Source organism: Alligator sinensis, unplaced genomic scaffold (assembly GCF_000455745.1).
Source record: "Alligator sinensis unplaced genomic scaffold, ASM45574v1 scaffold15_1, whole genome shotgun sequence".
NCBI lineage: Eukaryota > Metazoa > Chordata > Crocodylia > Alligatoridae > Alligator > Alligator sinensis.
In genome coordinates, this window is record NW_005842307.1 from 1,005,794 (window position 1) to 1,028,732 (window position 22,939).

Genomic DNA, 22,939 nt, shown 5'->3' on the forward strand with positions numbered 1-22,939 from the left:
CTGGAAGACATGGTGGTCTGGCTATTTTACCACTCTCTGGTGGCATTTTTGCAGCAGTGCAATCCCTAAAAGATGAGGATTGAACCTTAGCTGTGTGTGCGGACATTTCTGTTCAGGGAAAATTCTTAATCAGTTCCCAATCAGTGGCATTTTTGGAACAGTTCAAGTGTTATGTCTAGCTGCACCCTAACTGCCATCTTGCTTCCACACTGTGTATAGCATATCACGTCCTCCTAAGGGATGCCTGGGAATTTTTCATAATTTTCATACAGCTTTCAATTATGTAGCAACTTGACTTGAAATATTAGGTTTCAGGACTAAAATAGTTTCATCACTGCTCTCAGCTATAAAAGGGTGCCCTATAAAGTGAGGGGAAAAAACCCCCAAAGAGGTTCCATACATGTCTTCTCTTCTTTGGTAACTTCCCTCAAATACTACCAGTGTTTATTCTGGTTTCTGAGAATTTAGCACTGCAACATGTTGAGCATCTCATAGAAGAAGGCTGACAAAAAAGACCCACCCAGAGCTACATGGAAGATGGTTACCTCATTCTCCAGGATGCACAGGCTGCTCTTTTCCTGGCTCTGCACAACAGGTATACTCCCCTCCCCATGCACAAGGAGGCTCCAATGGTGACGCCAGAGGAGGAGGGGGGTAAGCGGCGTGTTGCCACCCCCAAGAGGAGACACAAGGTGATGGGGGGAGGAATCCCTCCTGCAGGGCACCGAGGGACCCATCTGCCATCCAGACCTAGCACGTGAGGTCTGCTGCCTCCCTGGGGCCCGCATCTGGGATGTTGTGGAGAGGATCCCTAGGCTCATCCAGCCTTCTGACTACTACCCCATGCTCCTCATCCATGTGGGAACAAATGACATGGCCAGGAGTAATCTGGACCAGGTCATGAGTGACTACAGGGCTTTAGGGATTTGGATCAAGGGGTCAGGGGCACAAGAAGTCTTTTCCCCTGTGCACCCAGTTGCAGGCCACGTACCCAGGAGGGAAGGATGCATCAAGGAAGTGAACTGATGATTCTGGCAGTGGTGTCACCGAGAAGGCTTTGGTTTCCTCAACCACAGTGCACGCTTCAGGGAGAGAGGGCTCCTGGGAAGGGATGGCATCCACCTCACACGGAGAGGTAAGTCCCTGTTCTTGGCCAGGATGGCTGATCTTCTAGATAGGGCTTTAACCTAAGATTGCTAGGGGACGGGAAAAAACTGACTGGAGCATGCCCAGGGACTGGCATACACGAAAGCTCTGTAGATGGGGACACAAGGAGAGCCACTCTTGCAGAAGCTAAGGGAATAGTTCTCCTTCACCGTGACAGGAAATTGAGAGTCTCAATAGGAGGACTCGGGTGCCTGTACAGTAATGCCAGGAGCATGGGGAACAAGCAGGAGGAGCTAGCCCTCCTACGCTCCAGTGGGCATTATGATCTAGTAGGGATTACAGAGACCTGGTGAGACTCCTCACATGATTGGAGCATAGCCATAGAGGGCTACACCCTGCACCAAAGGGACCGAGTAGGGAAGAAAGGTAGAGGTGTAGCTCTCTATGCAAGGGAGCAGTACACCTCCTTGGAGGCTGACATCAGGTCCAAAGAAGAAGGGTCGAGCGGGGGGGGGGGGGGGGAGGAAGGCATGATGAGAGAAAACTAACTGTAGGTGTATAATTCAGACCACCAAACCAGGGGGAAGAGCTCAATCTTGAGTGCTCTCGAGAACTGACAGAGGCTACGTGTGCATGGGACATGGTAGTCATGGGCAACTTCAATTATCCAGACATCTCTTGGGAGGAACACTCAGCCAAGTCAGACCAGTAATGTTGTTTCCTGAACTGCATCAAAGAGCTCTTCCTGACTCGGGAGGTGCACAGGCCAACCAGAGATAATCCTCTCCTAGACTTGGTCTTGGCCAAAGGAGACGATCTGGTGACCAACTTGAGCGTGGAGGTTAACCTGGGTGACAGCGACCACAAAACCATCACATTCACTGTCCATTCCAAGGCAGGCAAATTAGATAGCAGGCTTGAAGTTTTGGACTTCAAAAATGTGAATTTCAACAAGCTCAGGACAATAGTGCGGGAAGTGCTGCAGGATCAGGGACCAAAAGTAAAAGGAGTGCATATAGAGTGGTTGTTCCTTAAGGACACGATCCTTGAAGAACAAAAGAAGTCCATTCCCATATGCAGGAAAGGTAGCCGAAGGGCTGAGAAGCCCTCTTGGGTAAATAGGGAAATCATGGTCCTCTTGAAAAAGAAGAAAGAGGAGTACAGACAGTGGAAGCTTGGGACAGTCCACAAGGAGGACTATACAACAACGGCCCGCACTTGTAGGGAGCAGATTAGGAAAGCTAAGGCGGTGACTGAAGTTAAATTAGCAACTGAAATCAAGGACAATAACAAGTCCTTCTTTAGATATGTAGGGAACAGGAGGAAAACAAATGGGAGTCTGGGTCCATTGCTCAACAACTCAGGACAGCTGGTTAATCAACACTCAGGAGAAAACTGAACTCCTGAATGACTACTTTGCTTCAGTGTTTCACTGGACCAAAGGGAAAATCATGCTAGATAGGGTGCAGAATCGGCACAGTGGGAATGACTGCCTTCTTAGTATTGATGTTGAACTGGTGCCTGATCAATTAAAAAAAACTGACATCTATAAGTCAACAGGACCAAATGAACTTCATCTGAGAGTGCTAAAGGAGCTGCCTGAAGGCATCGGGGAACCCCTGGCAAAATTCTTCCAAAATTCGTAGTGCTCCAGGGAGGTCCCTGAGGACTGGAAGAGGGCCAGTGTTGTGCCCATCTGCAAGAAGAGGAGGAGAGAGGAGCTATAGGCCAACTAGCCTAACTTCTATCCCAGGGAAAATCCTGGAAAAATCATTAAGAAGTCTATGTGCGATAGGCTTTCAGAAGGTAGGATTCTGAATGACAGCCAGCATGGCTTCGTCATGGGCAGGTCTTGTCTTACCAATCTCATCTTCTTCTATGACCAGGTGACTCACCATCTGGATAAGAGAGAGGAGGTTGACATTGTGTACCTTGACTTCCAAAAGACCTTTGATCTGGTATCCCATGATGTTCTCACAGGAAAATTAGAGGACTGCGGGCTTAACTGCTCGACAGTTAGGTGGGTAGAAAGCTGGCTACGGGGTAGGACTCAGAGTTCTAATGAGCAGATCTGTGTCATCCTGGTGAGAAGTGGCCAGTGGTGTCCCTTGGGGGTCCATGCTTGGTCAGGTACTTTTCAACACAGATGCATAGATTCAGAGATGCTACTGACCCCCTGCCTAGGCAGGAAAGAGCGCTGGGGTCAGATCTTTATCAAAGATTTGGATGTGGGAGTTCAGAGCTCAATGGCCAAGTTCATGGACGACACCAAGTTGTGGTGGAGCGTGGTCACGCTTGGATATAGGCTGCAAATACAGGTGGACCCAGACAAGCTGGCAAGTTGGGCAGATCGGAACCAGATGAAGTTCAACATTGAGAAGTGAGAAGTGCTCTATCTGGGGACGAACAACCCCCAACATACTTACAAGCTTGGTGGCACCAAACTGACTAGCACAGTGACTGAAAGGGACCTAGGGGTAATAATAGACCATAATATGAATGTGTGCTGTCAGTGTGATGCTGTAGCCATCAGGGCAAACAATACTCTGGCATGCATCAACTGATGCATCTCAAGCAAAACCAAGGAAGTGATTCTTTCGCTTTACTCAGCATTGGTAAGACTACAGCTGGAGTACTGCATCCAGTTCTGGGTGCTGTACTTCAGCAAGGATGTGGAAGAGCTTGAGAGAATCCAGAGAAAAACCACCCGTATGATCAGAGACTCGCAAGGCAAGTCATACAAGGGAAGGTTGACCCCAGCTATATTTTCTGCCTAGTGCAGGGAGAGTGGTCTGGACCCGATGATCTTGTGAGGTCTCTTCCAGCCCCTAAAAATCTATGATTCTATGAATCATAGGTTCAGCCCTTTGAAGCACACTCCTGAAAAACATGTGTATCCTGAGGGACTGGGTTCTAAATACCTCAGACTGCAAACAGCAACAGATTACTGCAAAGTTTTGAGGGAAACAGTATAGCCAATGCATTTTAAAGAAAGCATTTCATTGTCTCTTCTTGGGGACTGTAAATCAATACTGCTTTTAAGAGGACATAAACTGCCACACTACAACTGCTTTTGTTCTGGCTTCCATAAGTTTGTACCAAAAACTAAAAATGTACAGTGGCAACAAGTGATCACAGGAGTGATCAAAACAACTACAGTCCTTTTTATTTTGTGGGTAATGTAATTATAGTGTGTTCTATGGAAATAACTGCTGATGCTGCTACTGTATAAATGGATCACTGCAGTATTCATTTTAACTACAGAAAACACAATAGGAAAAGCAAATATGGGGTATAATTAATCTTGACCCTTTAATGGAACTTGCCATACAACCCGTCATAAGAAATGAACAAAAGCAGCTTTTGAAAAAACAATAATAATCTGAATTTCTTTGTGATGGGACTTGAGCAACAAAATTAAGGGTATTATTGGATGTTAAGAATCCAATACAGTTTATTATTGGATGTTAAGAATGAACTTACAATTTTACAGGAAACTAAAAATAATTAAATTTATAGCAAAGCATACAAACTCAATAACAACTTACTTTCACTCTCTGATTTATCAATGAATGAAATATTATACCCAAGACTGCTAAAGGAATATCCCGCTTCAATAAAACTAAAAACTAAATCTTCTTTAGCATTTTTCCCCTAGTTTCCTACCACTTTTCCTACTAGACTTCATTTTCTTTACCAGTCCTTTACTAGAAGCAGAGCAGTATGTATACTCTGCTCTTCCTTTTTTTAGTATCTAAACTAGTCTGCCATAACAGGAAAAATTCTCTTCAATACAGCAATTGTAAAAATACAAATGTAACTATTTCTAACCTGAAATACATGGTAGCTCAGTTGTTTCTTACCAGCACAACATTCAAACCTGTAGGCAATAAAAAAAATCCTTCTGAGATGTGCTATGTCCAGATTTAAACTTTGATGTGAAAGTCAGAACCAGAATCAAACAGAGACACTCGCTCCTAGTTGCTTTAAACTTTAGGACCGGCCATGTCCAGATGGGCGTGGATGTGCAGTATGTGGCCTCGCAAGCCCATCTGTGGTGCCTCATACCACACATGCAGGTATTCTCCGTGCAGCTACTTTGCAGCACAGCAGGAGGGTTTTTGACCCCAGGAAATCCTGGGGTCAAAAAACCCCACATGAAGCAAAGTGGAATGGCGATTGTGGTAGCAGTGTGTGCTGCCCATAACTGGAGCTTGACCTACTAGAGCCACACTCCAGCTGCCGACCAGGCTCTCAGCTGCAGGAGCGCCATGGCTGTAACTCCCTGTGGCTCCCAGGACCCCAGGTAAGCCTGCTGGGACCAGCACAGTGGCTAGCCCTAACCTCCCCTACCCCACCTGGGGTAACCTGCCATGTGCCAGAGCATGCATGGCATGGGCATTCCCTGGGGACAAGTAGCAGAGGCACAAAGTGTGCCACTGCTACTTGTCCCCAGAGAAGTGCACATTCCCATTCATGGGGACATGGTCTAGATGTACTTATACTGTGCATATAGCAATCATATTGTTCAGGGACACTTTCTAAGAGAAAATATCTGTGTACATTCTAAAAATACTTATTGAAGGATACAAGGAAAAGGAAATTATAAATACTCCCTACAGATAAAAAATACTTATCTGCAGGTTCTAGTTCCTGACAGTAGAAAGAGGAACACTTCAGCAAATAGGCTACTACATACTTTTAATATCACTAAATGAACTGTTACATTAGAGGTAGTTTCCAAAAAGTCCATCATGAGTTCAAGCTGTCTTTAGCTATCGGTGTCGGAAACATACTGCTAATCATCTCTGAAACATGATAGTACGTAGGCAAGTTTTAAATTTCAACTATATGTTTTAAATACTAACTATAGTGGTGACCTTTAGTTTTTCAATTCCCCTAGACAATATTACTGTGATACTACTTATATTAAATTTAGAGAATATAAAAAATTAAGAAAGTTAAGGCTGAACAGAAACAGTGAAATCAAGAAATGGCAATATTTAAGTTGTTTCAGTTGCTCACTATACATTATGATGCATCTGCTCACTACACATTATGATGCATCATTTCATACCATTTTTACCAAAAAATTAGATTATACAAATTATACATTTTTTCAAAATACTATTATTTTTGTATACTTTATTTTTCAATAGCATGACATAGTAGCCTTATTCATTTGCAGGCATTTTTTGCAAGGCATGAATGATTAAGTAATGAAAATACATTACTTAATCAACAGCCATGTAAAATGCAATTTCTGTTCAACAAGTAATACCAGTATATTTTGAGAATCCAATTAATTATAGTAATTTAATTTCAAGCACTAGGGAGCTAACATGTCAGTAACAGGTCAATAAGCTTTCACACCTGTTTTCTGTAAGTATACCCAAATTATTTCATACCAAATGCAACTGATTATTTTGTTTGTCAAGTAACTCTGTGAGAGTTAATCTGACAAATGCTGCATAGTACATTACACTCATCAATGTTCTACAAAAGTGATTCTTAATTAAAGTTTTTAGATATCCTTTCAGGAATGTTACAGGGTGTCCCATAATGTTAGCACTGTAGCCCTGTGGTATGTGGCACTGCAGAGACATCTGTGGTGCCACATACTGCATATTAGCAGTTCTCTGGAGATCCCAAAGTCAAAAAATCCTCACCAAAAAAAGTGGGGCAGCATGTAGCACCCAAAACCAGAGCCTGGCCAGCCAAAGCCACACTGGCTGCCAGTCAGGCTCCAAGATGCAGGATCACTGCAGCCCCACGAGTCCCCCCAGGACCCTAGGTAAGGGTTCCCCAGGACCCTTGAATCTAATGATGCTGGGAACCACTGCTCTACATATGACCTAAGATTGTGGAAACTCTATCTTATGCATGGTCTGTAATATCAGAAAAGAAAATAAAGAACCAGAAACTGCATTAACTCCCCATGCAATCTTCTTTCCAATTAATTATGGACCTTAGATACCACGATTATAGACTGCTGTACAATATTGGTATTGTACCTGAAAAACAGCGTGTAGATGTATGAGGACCAAAGTATAATGAAGAGCCAAAATGAATCAGCTGTATCTATGCATATAACATTGTTCACTTTATGATTTGACTGTTTTTAATATGCAATATTTAATGTTTTTTTAATACAGGTTTCCTAAAATTGTGTGCATCCCCAGTAGAGTTTTGAAAGAACAAAAAGATGACTGGCTAGTAGTAAAATGCTTAATTCCTATGTTGTCTGAAGCCCAGTGTATAAAATCCCAATACTGTGTACCCTGGGAACTACATAGCTCCTACCTTAAAAAATGCTTACTGAACGAGAAATGCCTCTGCCTTGTTTCAAGTAGAATCACAGAACTAAGTCCAAAAGTGACTTCAAGAGTCATTTAAGCCAGTCCTACCCAGATCTAGGATGCATGACTAAATAATCTCAAAATAGGACTCCCCACCTGACATCAGAAGAGCAGTGGCTAGCAGGACAAAATGATCGAGACATAAAGCAGGTGTCTCATCTTCAGTGTGACCTTCCTACAGCACACAAAAGTCTGAAGTCATGCAGGTGCTTCCTTACCAGCACCCACCCTCTCAGTGCCACACCCAAGGAGACACAGCCATAGATGTGGAATGAGAGACTGAAGAAAATACCTGACAGTGGAAAATGGACTTTCCAGCAGCCAAGTTCTTACCACCGGGGTTGACAAACTATAGCAAAGGTGGTGATGTCTCAACCACTTACATACTGGAGTCAGATGCTCCAAGAAACTAATGAAGAAGTGGAGCTATACCATTGGTTCAACCACCTGTAATTATAGCACAGAGCCTCAGACTATGCAACACCTGCTGCAGTGCCCACAGCTTGAAGGCACATGTGCAATGAAAGACCTCACAAAGTACAATAAACAAGAACTGCCAGTTTTAAATCTACTGAGTCACCCTATTCTCCCTCCTCCATACTGCTTCAATTACTCTTTTAATGAGAGGGGGCGAATTAAGATGGGGAGTGATCTCCTGGAGGGTGAGGTGAGCAGGGACAGGACCACTGAGGTTGCCTGGAAAAGGAAACTGAGAGAATAACCTGAGTACAGCCTAAGACTATGTAGGTGAAGAAAACAGGACTAGGAAAAGACAGGGTTGCTTGGAAGGGGTGTGCCAGGGGGGTGTGAGGAGAAGGAGAAAAAACAGAGGTAGAAGAACCCTCCCACTAGATGTACTGTCTTCTAGAGCCCAAAATGGAACCCCAAATTCCTCAAACTCATCCTGTCTCTGTTGTCAGGGTGGTACAATATGACTGCTCAGTCCATTAGCTCAAATGGTAGAGCTTTGTGCAGTGAATCTAAGTAGTCCAGCCATAATGATGTGCCCAGTTGGTGTCCATGTGATCGAATTTATTTTTCATTTTGATTTTTTTCTAAAAAACCCCCCAAAAAACTAGGCAATTTTTTTTCACTACAGCTTTTATTTTCTTTTAGTGTAGCTTTTAAGTTAATACTAGTGTTTCCTATGTGTTAAGTGTTTCAGGTTGCCTATGCAACCTTAATTTGGCCCCTTTGTGACTGTGCATTATGATAGCCTTTTATTACATGATCACATGCTAATTTATTCTGAGGGACCCTGCCTTGCACAGTCATGGTGTTTAAACAGTAACCAGGTACATGCTGTTTTTCTCTCTTATTCAACATTTGTCTTAGATCTTACATACTGCACTTTATTCAAATCGTGTTCTGAATACAGAGCTATTGACTTCATCATGGAATTTTATTAGTGATGCTCATCATAAATTTAATCTTTTAAATTATCTGATATTGATCTTGCCAGCACCTTTGCTAATTGAAGAAACGGCTGAGCTATTCTAGCTAAAATTTAAGTTCAGCCTGAGGAAGACAAAAGTGTTGCCTGATCATTTGAACTGTATAAACAACTAAAAACAGGTAGTTAAAATGTGAAATGTTACACAGCTTTGATTAAAGGTGTTACTACCAGCACTAGATACAATATATAAGCCTTAGTGTGATACCAGTTGGCTTCTGTCACTTGCTCTGAGAACAACTATGTAGTTATCTTCCTAAAAGGTGCAACAAAAAAACATTCTTTACTCCCCAATGGTGTAAAAAGGACAGTAGTCATCCCACACATTCAGAACAACTTTTTTTCTCTGCCATGAATCATGCTTTTTCTGCATCTTTACATGTAGCACTTTCATTTGAGGGGGTGTGAGCCGCATCTTCCAATCAGTTCCCTGCTCTTACATAATTGGGCTAGGTGTTTCAGTTCTAATTCTATCTCATTTCTAGCCAGACTGTTTAAGGATTCCCAAGGTTTATGAGTAGTACTCTTTGATTCCTGAATTTTAGTGAAATAGTTTTGTCATCAGGCCCCACTATCTGTCCTCACCCACTTTTTACACAGTTAGTATGTGTATATAAGACAGAATGTTTTTAAATAATTGTATTTATTTTTTATTATAATATAGCCACTTCACTATAATCTGTAAACTAATAAAAAAAATCAGGAAGCCACACACAAACAGCATCCAATCTTAATTTAAATAATGAATCTATGTGAATTTGTGTAGATTTAATTAAATAGCTTTTTTCATTTTTAGAGTAGAATGTAATACAGAAGGCAAAAAGTAAAGCTTTGGTGCATGAAGGGAAAAACAAGATGCCTCAGTCTTTTAAAATGAATTTACATTCAATGGGAAAATGTGTCAAATAGAGCGTTTCAAAATCACACATTTCATGTCTAATTCTTAAGACAAAGTCTGAGGATGAAGCAGTATCATCTTGGCATGTATATGACATCTAAATGAGTGAATAGTTGAGTTTAAAAATCTAATTGAAGCAAAGCACACAATCCTTTTTCTGAATGAAGGACCATATGGTCAACAGCTGGATTCTAAGCTATATTGATACCCAATAATCCAATGATTTAAGGCACTTCAGCAGCAGCCAAAAAATGTAACTGACACACTACATATTGCACATCAGTTTTCTCTACTACCCCTCTACTTCTGTCTACAAATACAAGCAATTACAATGTTTATGAGAGAGGGTTTTCAGGCTTGACCTGAGGAGTTCTAATGAATGTGAAAACAATGTCAGTGTCGAAAGATTTTCAGGATTCAGATATCTTAATTTTTTAAAAACCTACCTTCAAAACAGGTTTTTTTTCAGGGAAAAATCTTAATTCAGTTGCACCAGTGTATACATGGAATGACTTCCCTGAAATCAAGTTTATTTGGGATTTTAATAATTAATAATGTAATTTTTCTAACACATAAGATCATAGGAACATAGGAAAATAGGGCTGGAAGGACCTTAAAGATAATCTAGTCCAGCCCTCTACTCAAGACAGGATCATTCCTGACTAAACCATCCCAGCCAAGTGTCTGCCCAACCTGATCTTGAACATTTTCAAAGATGGAGATTCCACAATTTCTCTAGGTGTCTGTTCCAATGCCTGACCACCCTGGTAGTCAAAAAGTTTTTCCTAACCTCCAGCCTAAATTTCCTATGCTGCAGTTTGAGGCCACTGCTCCTAGTCCTGCCCCTACAGCAAGACTGTGTACAGATATTTGTAGATGTTAGGGGGAGGTTAGATTGCATTAAACATGGCCAGCTGATCTAACTTAATTTGCTTAGATATGAACCTAATACTACTTAGGTGGACCTATGTTAAACCCACACAGAGCTTCAGGACAGTTGAAGTGGTCTAAAAATGGTCAACCTAATCTAAATTAAGTGCATCTTCAAGGTAGTCTAACTTAGCTTGGGTCTGGCAAGACTGATCTAACTGAACTTCTGTACAGTTCCTAGCATAGTCCTAGGACTGGGAAAGCCCAGCTGCCGGCCCTAGACCTGAGCCTGCACTTTTCCTCTCTCCTCCCTCTCTGAAACTGGCAATTTTTATTACCCCAGCCCCAGATAGATAACTATCCTCATGGACCAGCCAGTCCTCCCAATGCCCCAGAGCCTGCCAAGCCCCTCCCCACATTCTGCAAGCTGCTCCTGGTGCTGGTTTTATTTGCATTCACTGATGCTGGGAGTAGAGCAAGTATGTCAAGATTGTGGGAGAGATAGGAGGGATGGGTTAGGATTCACTGGTAGGTTCACTGGAGGGGTTGCTTGTCTGGGGGTTGGGGGGCTAAAAATAGCCCCTGGTCCCAGGGGGTGGGGGGAGAGAGCCCACCCCCCCGATCCCTCAAGCCTCTCTGTGGACCCTGCGAGTGCCTCTAATCACACCAAACCCTCCAGCAACCCTCCCCCCAGTCATGCTTGCCCCTCCCCATTCCAACCCCCCCCCGATCCTTTGACAGAGTTTGTTTGCGACCCTGATCTTCCCAACACACTCTGTTAGCCCCCACCACCCTCATCCTGATTTACTTTAGATCAGGTGGCTTTTTTTAATGTGATCTAACCTCTCCCAAACTTCCCAGAATGTCTGTACACAGCCCCACAGAAAAAAGTCCATTTCCATCCTCTCTATAATTGCTCTTCAGGTATTTGAAGACTGTTACAATAGTTTATGGAGCACATCATTTTTCCCTTAAAAGGAAGCTAAAGATATTAAGGATACAAATATTACAGGAGACAGAGATCTTGGTCTTTTCAAAACACAAAAGTCCTACCAAATTTGTTGTTATACTACATGCCTTTTCTCATAGTTAAATGCATTTTCACAGATGAACTGTGGCACCAGGTCATGCCCAGCTCCCATCCTATTTAAATAAAAACTTTCCACCGGTTTTCAAATGAGTTATATTCTTATTACGTAATGTGGAAGACTAGGGGAGGGTTAATGGAAGCTGTGTGTTCAATTTCCCGCTTCACACCACCAGCTTTATTCCAAAGGGTAAAATTATACACAAGACGTGATTTATTAATACAGGTCAGTCGCATCATACACGCATTTAACTTGCGCGACTTCAACTATACACGGGGGGGGGGAGGACGGGGCTTGAGTCTGCACGTGGTGTGGCCGGCCGCTGGGCGACAGTGGCAGCATGGTGGTGGCCAGGCAGCGCGCAGCCATCCCCACCACCACCCCATGCTGTGCCGCTACTGCCAGCCACACAGCTCTAAGCACGGCTCCGCAACGGCAGCAAGATGTTTTGGAGGCAGAGGCAGTCACCACTAGTCAAATCGCTGGCACAGTAATCGCGATTTGACTATACACGATTTTCGCCTTACACCCTGACTTCAGAACGTAACCCCTGCATAACATGCGACTGACCTGTATAAGAATAATCCACGTAACCTGTGGATTCATTCCTAATGTATTACCCCTGTAATGCACAAATGAAATATGTAACTTTTTTAAAAGTTTCATAAGATAACAACTTAATTTAATTTTAAAATCAATTATTGCATTTTATTTTTTGATAATTTTATTCATGTAATAATTTCATCCCCTTCAATCACATATACTATTGTATAATATACCTATAGATCATAGTTATCATTGTTATATAAATGTATATATAATGTGATCTTATCAGAACTAAAGAATTTAGATAGATACTTAAATGGAACTAATGAATCTAGCTAGGTAAATGCAACTTATTTTTCAAAAGAATCAAAACAAGTTTCCTTTTTAAGCACTACTTTGTGAAAATCTTTTAAACATGGAGAAAAAGTAAGTGACTGTCAGATGTACTTTATGCATCTAAAAAGATTAAATACTTTGGGTTTTTTCCCTATCTGCTAAAAAATATCATATTGAAAAAGGTAAAATATAAAAGTCAGTCTTTTTTCTCTCATCACTTGCATTTCAACTCTCAGATACATAAAACTAATTAGTTCTAGCCTCTAATAGGTTTAAACCAGGATAAGTCACATATATAAGTGTATCCAGATAAAATCTGTTCAAGCCTTAGGTGTGATTATAAATTGTAAGTCAGTCCTTGAGAGAGGCTCTATCCTTTTACCTGGCAATATTTCATGAATCAAAACATCCTTTTACAAAAGCCAAGAGAATCTTGATGGAGAAAGGAAACAAAGATTAATAGGACCATTTGTTTTATGCCAAACAAAGGCATTATGGTTTGTTGTGATTTTTTAAAATCATTGCTCTGTCATTTTTATTCTTTTCCAAAAACTCCTTCCTTTAAATGAGTGGTAGTTTTGCCAAAGTAATGAATGTAATCAGACCCTAAGGAAGTGCCTAGGAAAACACAAGAGCTACAAAATTCTGTTTTCTTCTATAATAAATTATGTATTCTTCAGTCTATGCCTGGTAAAAAACAAGACTTTGGGCTCAACCCTAATTTCACTGCAGTTGGTAGTGAGTGGACCCACTCATTTCAAAGGGGAACACACTCAAATCCTTACTAAAGTGAAATGTGAATTATAGTTACTATTACACAGCCTTCTAATACTTGTTGGACATGACAAGCAGCTCAAACAAAACATTAATAACTGTATTCATTTATTAATAACCCTTTTACCCTTAATTTCCTTTTGGTGGGTGCATCTACATGTGCTATTACTGTGCATGAACAATAAGCTCCAGAGTTTATTGCTCCCAGGCATACTATTTGAATGTGTGCCCAGGAACAATAAACTCTGGAGTTTATTCAAGCTGGGCATGCATCTGCACATGCACCTGGGATCACAGCATGTTGAGCCAGCTGGCAGGGGCGGCGGGGGTCAGACTGCCAGCCCAGGGCTACCCCCCTGGCTCAACATGCTACAGAGGAGCTGGCTGGGGCATGAGGGAGCTTCAGCACAGGGTAAGCCACCAGACAGGTCCTTCACTGAAGCACCCTTATGCCCCAGCCAGCCCCACCAACATCCATCTGGCTGTAGAGTAAATCAGTTTACTCTAGCCTAATAGGGGCACATGTGTAGATGCCACAACATTTACTGCACAGCTAAGTAATCAACTTCACTGTAAACATCTCATGTAGGCACGCCCAGTGTCTACTTACAGATGTCATGAAATAAATACCTTGTTGCTAAATTTGCATCTAATACAAATAATAGGTAATTACGTCAAGGTAATTCAAGTTGACATTACACATATTGAATTTAGATGTGTCACAACAAATGTACTTGGCCTGAAATGACCTGAAGTAATTTTTGCAACTGCAGGGAGGTCAATGTACACTTCAAGTTATCTGACTATTAGATTGCTGACATCTTGTCTAACTGTGAGAAGGTCTGCAGTTGGAACAGCATAAATAAATTCAGCAATTTCAGTAACTGTAATAGTATTAGACATGTTTTTGCCTTAGAGATGGCAAGGATTTGAAAAAAAAACACCCTTTTTGGAAGACAAGACACATGTTAAAGTAAAAGACTGTACATTCACTAAAAATACTAATAGGTGCAATGCCTGATATTTTTTGGAAAGAATTACATCCAGTGATTTTAAGTGGGGTTACTCATATGACTGGATTGCCAACCCTTAATGCTCTAGTTTCTTGTAATGAATGCAATCTTCTGTAAGTCTTAAAACAGAATTAAGTGAAAATGTAGGTACTTACACAGTAAAATGGTAAATAAAACACTTCCATCCACTAGGCCTCTCCAGGAAGTTGTAGACATCCCCTTGCATACTAGTTTTAGTTAAATAAGGGCCATAGAAACATTTAGTTGTGTAAGCTTTGTGGATTTCGCTTCCTGTCAAAGCTGGATCCTTTCCATCTTCCTCAGAATTGCAAGGAATTCCTGATCCATTATTCATCATGGTATCTGGATCCATTGCCACTGAAGAATACTGCATGTTGTTTAAGTTCCCTCTCACTTCCAAAAATCTTGCAGATTTCTTATGTCCATTCAGACTACCTAACTGGGAGCTGGAGCATTGAACTTGATGGCAAAGATTAAACATAGGGTGCCCACCAGTTTCACCATTGCCATAGGACATTCCACAATGGAGCACAGGTATTGCTAACCTTGATCAATATTTAAAATCATAAACGAGGGTATTGTATGTCCTTTCTTCCCTGGGTGTTCTCCAGCAACTGATAAGATGTCTTTCTGCTGTTATCATGGAAGTCCTCTCTGGCACAACTGTATGAGCTGCCAGCCTGTCACCTGTTGTCACTCAGAGCCTCTGAAATTAAATCAGAAGCATATATTAAATTGAATCACAATAAGTAATTAGATGCTAGAAAAGCTATAAGGGTAAGACTTTTGAGGGGAATGGAAAATAGAGTCAATGTCATAGCTAGTAAAAAACAAACTTAAATATTACTAAAACAGTATGTTATGAGGAACAGAAGCACTGTCCCTTCCTCATAATATATTCTATTGTATGCTTTCATATTTGCTGACTACAGCAGTGCCCTTCATTTGAGAGACAGCTGCAATATTTGTGGATACATCAGTTCCTCTGTTTTCTGACATCCTACAAACTGACTACATGCTTGCTATATCTGGAACACAGTGGATGTAGACTTCAAAGACAGCACTTTGTCATGGACAACTTGGCTAGAAAGTCTACATTCTAGGAAATTTTTGAGACTGGCAAAGAATCATATCAGGCACATATGGGCCCTGTCCCACAGCTGTAGATCCAACAGCATTTAGTAAGAGTTATGCTCAAATATAAAAATTAGGATGGGAACCTGAATATGTTCCTTTAATTCCAAATGATTCTTGGAAGATCTATGTTGCGCTTTGTTAGAAGAAAGATCCAGTCTAATTCCATGCTTTTCTACAAAAGCTTTACGTTGCTAGTAACTGCATAGACCTAAATGAAGTCCCTTGCTGGAATGGTATGGAGACTTGAGCCCCTGTAAATCAACATGAAAGACTTGAGTGGCTGCACTTTAATAATGCTAACATGAAGCTAAACATATTTTTATATCAGAATATAACAGTTCCAAAGGTGCTAGCAGCCTGCTTTCCAAACAAGAACTTTATTTCTAATTACCTCATCTTTTACAGAGGTCCATGAAAAACTTTCTTGTTTAAAAATGTACTGTCACACTTGAGCAAGTATATATGTAACATTACAGATTTCATTTAACCTCATGAAAGCAAGGAACTATTGGAACTAAAGCCAAAATTATGACTATCATTCAAATATATTTCATATCTGTGAATTATAGGTGATTGGTCTTCTCTCAAAAGACAGTCAGAACATACAATATGATCTGCTATAACCTCAGAATCAGGGAATAATTTAAACGTAGAATTTCAGCTTTCATCTCCTGGTCCTTATCAAATGGATCTTACTTTTTGTTGCTCAAAGGTCTCAGTGAATGAGTAGATAAAGTGCCATCTGATGCTTCTAAGTTGAGCCCTCTTTCCAGTTATTATACAAAATGTTTACACAGAGTAGCAAACTTGTTGCTAACTGCTTTTGTTCTCTGACACATTTACAGAGAAAGGAGGGAGAAGGGAGGATCTTTGTTAATCACGCTGCTGATAGATAAACCCTTCTAAATTTCATTTTCACTAGCCAGGTCCCTTAGTGCTGAAAAGCAAAGGCAAACATAAAACATTAAACCTTTCAGCCCACCCAATCCACAACAGGCTTTTAAATGAAACAAATATTAGAAATATTTTCACTCATTTTACAGTGTCTAAGCATATACAGACTGGTGCTACTAGCAGAGGTTTTTTAACCAGCTTTTGTAGGCAAAGCTACTTCAAACACATTGACTAGCTAGTTTAATTGAAAAGGAAGATTCCAAAGAGACAGAAATAAAATGCAGAAAAACCTGAAACCAGCTGGCAAGCAGCACATACTCTCTTGTTGCACGTCCCCTTTTTCCCCTTCTCTTCTCTGTTCCTTCAGCTCCATATGACAGAGTCCCTGGATGGGTAGAGACAGAACTGCTGTCTGACTCTGCCCCCTGGCTTATCAAGTCCCACCCTTGACCATCCAGGGCCCCTCCCCTGCATCTCCCTTGCGTGTTTCCCCTTGGAAGTCAGTATGAGCAGAAAAAAAACTAGGGACAAGTTCTGAGGATTTAATCATGTCAGAAAGGAGACTATGGGGGGGGGCGGGGGCGGGCGGGCGTTCTTTGTTATGTGTAGACCAGCTGGCATAAGCAACAACTTAGTTCTGCAGGTTTTCCCCATTTTCTGATCCTACCTGTGTAAGAAATGAAAGGATAAACAACAGTGCTTTCTTATTTTCCACACTTTAGAATTAATTCATGCACTGGCTCAAGGTGGTCAGAAAGCCACTGAAGCAGTCTCTGATATTCAGTAGTCTGAACGAGCTGCTAATATTGAATATTTTTTTCCTTTCAAGATTTGGTGAAGCCAGTAACGGAATTTCTGATGCCTTTTCTGTGGTGTCATTCATTTTTCCTACTACTGTGAATGGAAGAAAGAACCTCAAAGATGGATTCTTCAGCATCCCATTTCCCTTCTTATCACTGAATGTGATGATCATGTCAGAAGAGCGGGGAGTACTGATTTTTTTAATCTTCTTTCTCTGAAAGATAAAAGTCTGCTGTGTGGACTGTCATGACTCTGAACCTGAGTTCACTCCTACTATATTGCAAGCTTGCTTACATAAGCACAAATCAATGGAATTGCAGTGAGAAGGACGAATTACTTCTGTCTCTAGTGATGCAGGTTTATTACCATTTTCTATGGTCTCTGACTCCAGTTCTAAATGTCCTAATTGTGATGAGGTTCCCGACTACTTACTTGGAAACCCCATGGCTGACTGCAATTTGACATGATTAGAAAGGAAGCTCTCACTTTCCTAACCTCAGACTACTACTACTAGCTACATTTATCCATCTAAAGAATTATTTTTATTCTTCAGTATTCAAGTATTTGTAGATATATTCCTGTATTTACTTGAATACAAGACAGGCCCACAATAATTAGATTCTATATATGGGAAATTTCCATAAATAAAATTTAATTTTCCAAGTATAGAATCTACTTACTGGAAATTTGTCTTGAATTTGTCAATCTCTCACTGCTACAGCAGGTCAAATAAGTCTGGGGTGAATAAGCAAGTCAAATAAGCAGATAGCCCCTTTGCCCTGTGCTCCCCACAACTGCTTCCCCCTACAGCCCCTTCCCCCCTTCTTACTGTCGCTCTGTTCTTGCTAAGCACATGGAAGTGAGAAAGTGAGGAGCAAATTTGAAAAAAATGACCTGGAAATAAAGACAGCTGTAGCAATTTGTGTATCATATCCATCCACTTAATTCATCCAGAACTGATGCATTTTACCTTTTCTTCTTTCACTTATGTAGAGTCTAGAACTGGATGCAATTTCCTGGAAACATTCTGGATAATTTTGGGTAAAATTATTTAATCTCTCAGGACCTCCCATCCTATTCTGTAAAGTGTGAACTGGGAATGTGTACTACCTCTCACAAAATGATGTGTAGTTCATCTGGCTGTAAAATGCTTTTAAACCATCATAGCTCACCACACTAACAGGTTTTTCTAACCTCACAGATGTGTTGTAAGGCCAAATGCACTAAAGAATGCCAGGCATTTGGACACTAAGGTGCAAAAAAGGTATGCAAGTACCTAAGAAACTTTAATGATGAGGCAGTGCTTCCTTTTAACTCTGATAGATAAAATACATGTCATAGTATATTGCCACATGGCTTGGGTTCAAGTTCCAAGATGGCTCCTCCACTTCTTGAGTAGGTCAAAGAAAATAGCTCATTCCCCCACCTTCCCCACCATATATTTCCTTTGGGCTTATACAGGAGTCTCTGAAGTTCTAGCCAACAGTCAAAATTGGATTTTCTGAAACATGTGCAAGCTCTACAGTATCCTTCTGTGAAAAAGCTGGAATGTAAAGGTTGTGACATATGCAGCCACAGGAAAGAAACGTGTTCTATGACTGCACACACTTCCATGCTGGTAGAAATTATCCTACAACTCTGTACTGTGGTAGCATATACAGTGGTAGCTATAGCTCTGTATTGCAGTAGGTACATTTTGTGCTAGTCATTGTACAAATATATGCCCCTACCACAAAGAAATCTAAGGAAAAATCCCCAAGAATTCCTTGAGCTGTTTTGTCTTAAACTTAACCATGTGACTCTGCGTAGTTTGGTGTCTAGTATTTCTTCTATGGCTCTCCCTTTTTTTTTTTGGTGTTAGTATAAAGAAACAAGGGCTGTCTACAGTCCTGTAAGATGTAAACTATCCTGGGTTCTTGAGATAGTTTAGATATGGCAGTAGGGTGTTCAGTATGGGCTAATTTGCTCTGCCATGTCACTAAGTAAACTGGTACCCATTGGGCGCATATATACATGATGTTTACTGTGGAGCTGCTTAATTAGCCCCAAAGTAAACATCTTAGCATCTACACATGCTGCCCTATTAGGCCACAGTAAATTAACTAACTCCACAGCAGGTTAATACTTGTAAATATAAATCCTATCCTGCAAAATAGTTTTTTAATGCACAGCAACACATGTGTAGATGCTGACCTGGCTGGCTGGGGTACAAAAATACTTCAGTGTTGGGGTGCCTGCTGGCTAGCCTCACACTAAAGCACCCTCATGCTCCAGCCAGGCCCTCCATGCACATTGAGTCAGGTTGGAGCATTCTTGGGCTGGCAGGCTGACCCCAAGACTCCCTGCCAGCCAGGGCTGCTCCAACCCAGCTCAACATGCTGTAGTCCCAGGTGAACGTTCAAATGATGTGCCCAGGAGCAATAAACTCCAGTGTGATATGTAACAGAGTTTATTGCTGCAAATTAACTGCACATGTAGATATGGCTACTGAGCTCTAAGCTGCTATGGCTACACTGCTACTGGTTCTCAAGCTAGCTAATTTAAAGCTAACTTGAGTATCACTATCATGACTGCAGTATAAAGTGGCCCACAGGGTCACAAATTGAGTTTCAAAATGAAGCAAAGCCAATTTCCTCTATTAAAACCAGTAATCAGAGAGCACCCCAGTGAGAAAGCAAAATAGAAATGTGAGAGTTTCAGCTCTACCTTCCCATGTTCTTACCTATAATTTCAAATAAAAGTTGTCCAAGATCTGTAGAAAACATCAGCCTCTTTTCTAGTATGTTAAATTTTGATTTATGTTGTAGTCACTAGACCTACTCTTTCCTGGAGAAGTAAATAGGATTCATTTACTAGATGGTGGCAAGAAAATTCATCCATTTATTCACTGCTCTGTATTACAGTGGGAACAACAGCAGCTGCCACATCAGGTTTTCAAAGTCTTCCTCTCATAACCTCCTTCTCATCATTTCATACAACTGTAACCATTTGAATCTTCTGAATATGTTATTTTAAAGTTTTGTTGACAAACATTGCAGCCACTTCTGAGAATTATGTTGTAGGAAAAATAGGCAGTCTTCCAGAATTAAAAATGAAACAAACAACACCCCCCCACATTATTCAGTAGTCTTACTTTTTCTAGTTTTACTTTGTCTTTTCCATACCTCTTTCTGCCCTGTTCCCAGTTATGCTAATAGTAATTCACAATAGCAAATATGATCATACGCCTGCAACCTCCACATTAGGAATTCATGGGACAAAACTCTGGAAGCTGTAAAAGAGGAGCAGGAAACAAATTAAAATGTATAGACCATGCATAAATACTCTCCCTCTGCAGTATCTTCTGTATGTCACTGTGAGATACAGCACCAAAAGCATCTGACCCCATCTCTGGGTGGGCTGGAATCACCAACTTTTCCCTTAACAGCAGAATACACTAACTGATTGCACCACAGTGACACAAACTATTGAGCTAGATGGATCTGTGGCATGACCCAGTATGGTACCCATAGGAGATCAGCTCCACCTGCCCTCTTCCTCTCACCATGTAAAAAAAGTGCAATGGGATACAAAAGGAAATGGGTCTTCTTCAAGTGGATGCTTTGTGCCAATGCACAGCCCCTCACTACCTGTTCTCACTGCCTCTAGAAGGAATATGAAGGACACTGGTCCAAAATACCACTTTCTGAAGAAAGTAAATGCCTTCATTTGAAAGAGGTTGACATTTATCAATGCTGTCTTCAGCCTGCAGCAGTAGCTTGCAAAAACCAAGCATTCTGTTTACATCTTTACATCTTAGAATTACATTTAAACTGCACCAAGCAATTTCAGGACCCCGGAGAGTTCAGTCCTGACCTCTGTCCCAGTAAGGTGGACAAAAAATGTCACATTGAATGATGAATGTGTAATAACTAGGGGCTTCGTGCTCATATGAAACTTCCATGAAACTGTACAAGGCATTAGACTTTAGTAAAAAATGTAAGATCTAGTTCTGACATGCTAAAGAGCACAGCAAGTGTCATTTCTAGGTTTTCTTTCTTCTGGGTTAGCCAAAGGAAATGGCAAGCCCTTCTTTCACAACTGGGATAATTAACCTTTTTTGAATCTGATACTGCAACAGGATCTACTGGTGTTAGCCCCAATACAGTCATCAGTGGCTCACTAGAGTGCAGGACTCTGTGCCAATAGGTTTTGAGGCAGGATTAGTGTTTACATTTTTAATTGCTGAACCCCAAAACTAAATTATCTAATGGGAGCTAGAATGAAAATAATTTATGGCATCTAGAAAAAAGGTACTTTTTAGGGATATATGTAAAAGTTCAGTAATAAAAATTAATTATGGGAAGAATCATTCATCCAAAGGAAACAGACTGTATTGGAAGAGAGATATGAAAGATCAAAGGAATCTGAGGATGAATACTAGGGCTGTGTTTCATTTCAACACCGTTCCAACTCATTCAAGCTTGAAACAGTGAAATCTAAATGAAACAAAGGGCTTCAAAACAGCCTTGAAATGAAACAAGGGCAGTCGAAATGTTTCGAAAGTTTCTAAATATTTCAAGTTTTGAAGCTGAAGCTTGGCTTGCCTGCAGGGAAACAGAAAGTAAGGAGAGGGAGGGGGAAGAGAGGGGAAGGACTGCTCTGATATTGACTGTGACTGGCTGCCTGAGATGCTGCTGGTGCTACTGTGCTGCTTACTAAGTTATTGCCTGTTGTCATTTAAAGTGGTGGACCAGACTGAGGCTGTAGGGGAGGAGGAGCCCTCATTGGCGTACACTACCATGTCATGGCCCAAGCACCAGTGAGGGCACACCTTAACATAAACACACACACAAACACACACACACACACACACACACACACACACACACACACACACAGACATCACAAGTTTTGCTTGTGAGCATGTTGAGGTGCAGTTTCCTAGAAACCTCTGCACCTATCTCCTTGAAACTTGGCAGGTTTTGTGGCCTCATCAGGGGCTACCATGTCTGCTGTTTTCATCTCTCTGTGCCCTCACACTTACAAGTGACTTGAGCTTTGCTTTCAAGACTTTGAGGTGAAGTTTTCCAGAAACCCCTACACCTGTCTCCTTGAAACTTGGCAGACTTCACACTCTAATAAGGAGCTACCATCCCTGCTGCCAAAAACTGCCAAAGTTATAGGCAGTTTTGTACTTCCCCATTATAGCCTATGGGCAAAATGGCAAAACAGCATTGAAACAGCGAAACAGTTTTGACAAAATGAAATGGAATAGTGCTTTTGAAATGAAACAAAAGTGTCCCATTGAAATGGTGAAACAGAAGCCGAAATGAAATGGTGCTGTTTCGCACAGCCCTAACAAATACAGTAATGTCAGAAAAGCTAAAAAGATAAAATATGAGTCAAGGAAGAGAGAGAATTTTTAGTCAATATTAACCACAATTTCTATATACATTTGTAAATGTAATGATTAAATATTTTGAATTTTAGAAATTGTTTTCATTATGTTATTTCAAGTGCTCATACCTCACAGTAAACATCCCAAAGTCTTCCTAAAGTTTCTCCAGTGAAACCAGACCAGACCTGACTTGACACTCCTGACTTTTATAAAGGTTAATTTTCATAGATTTCATAGGCATTAGGGATGGAAGGAACCTTGA

The 22,939-nt window shown here is 41.0% G+C and overlaps 1 protein-coding gene across 7 annotated transcripts in view; it reads right to left on the reverse strand.

Moving 5' to 3' along the window:
- The window catches only part of LOC102384210 (potassium voltage-gated channel subfamily KQT member 1-like), an 856,087-nt gene extending 835,525 nt beyond the window's left edge, over nt 1-20,562 (reverse strand). For 5 of the 7 annotated variants that reach the window (XR_003095170.1, XM_025209779.1, XM_025209776.1 and 2 more), the window contains exons 1-2: nt 16,787-16,882; nt 14,600-15,171 (exon numbers count right to left, since the gene is read on the reverse strand). Coding sequence is in view for 6 of the 7 variants with exons in the window: in XM_025209779.1 (XP_025065564.1) it covers nt 14,600-14,982 (383 nt within the window). In the remaining variant the exon portion in view is untranslated. Of the gene's footprint in view, nt 1-14,599; nt 15,172-16,786; nt 16,886-20,461 lie in introns of those variants that run through there. The other 2 variants (XM_025209778.1, XM_025209777.1) reach the window with 2 other exon arrangements.
- Between the last annotated feature and the right edge of the window lie 2,377 nt (nt 20,563-22,939).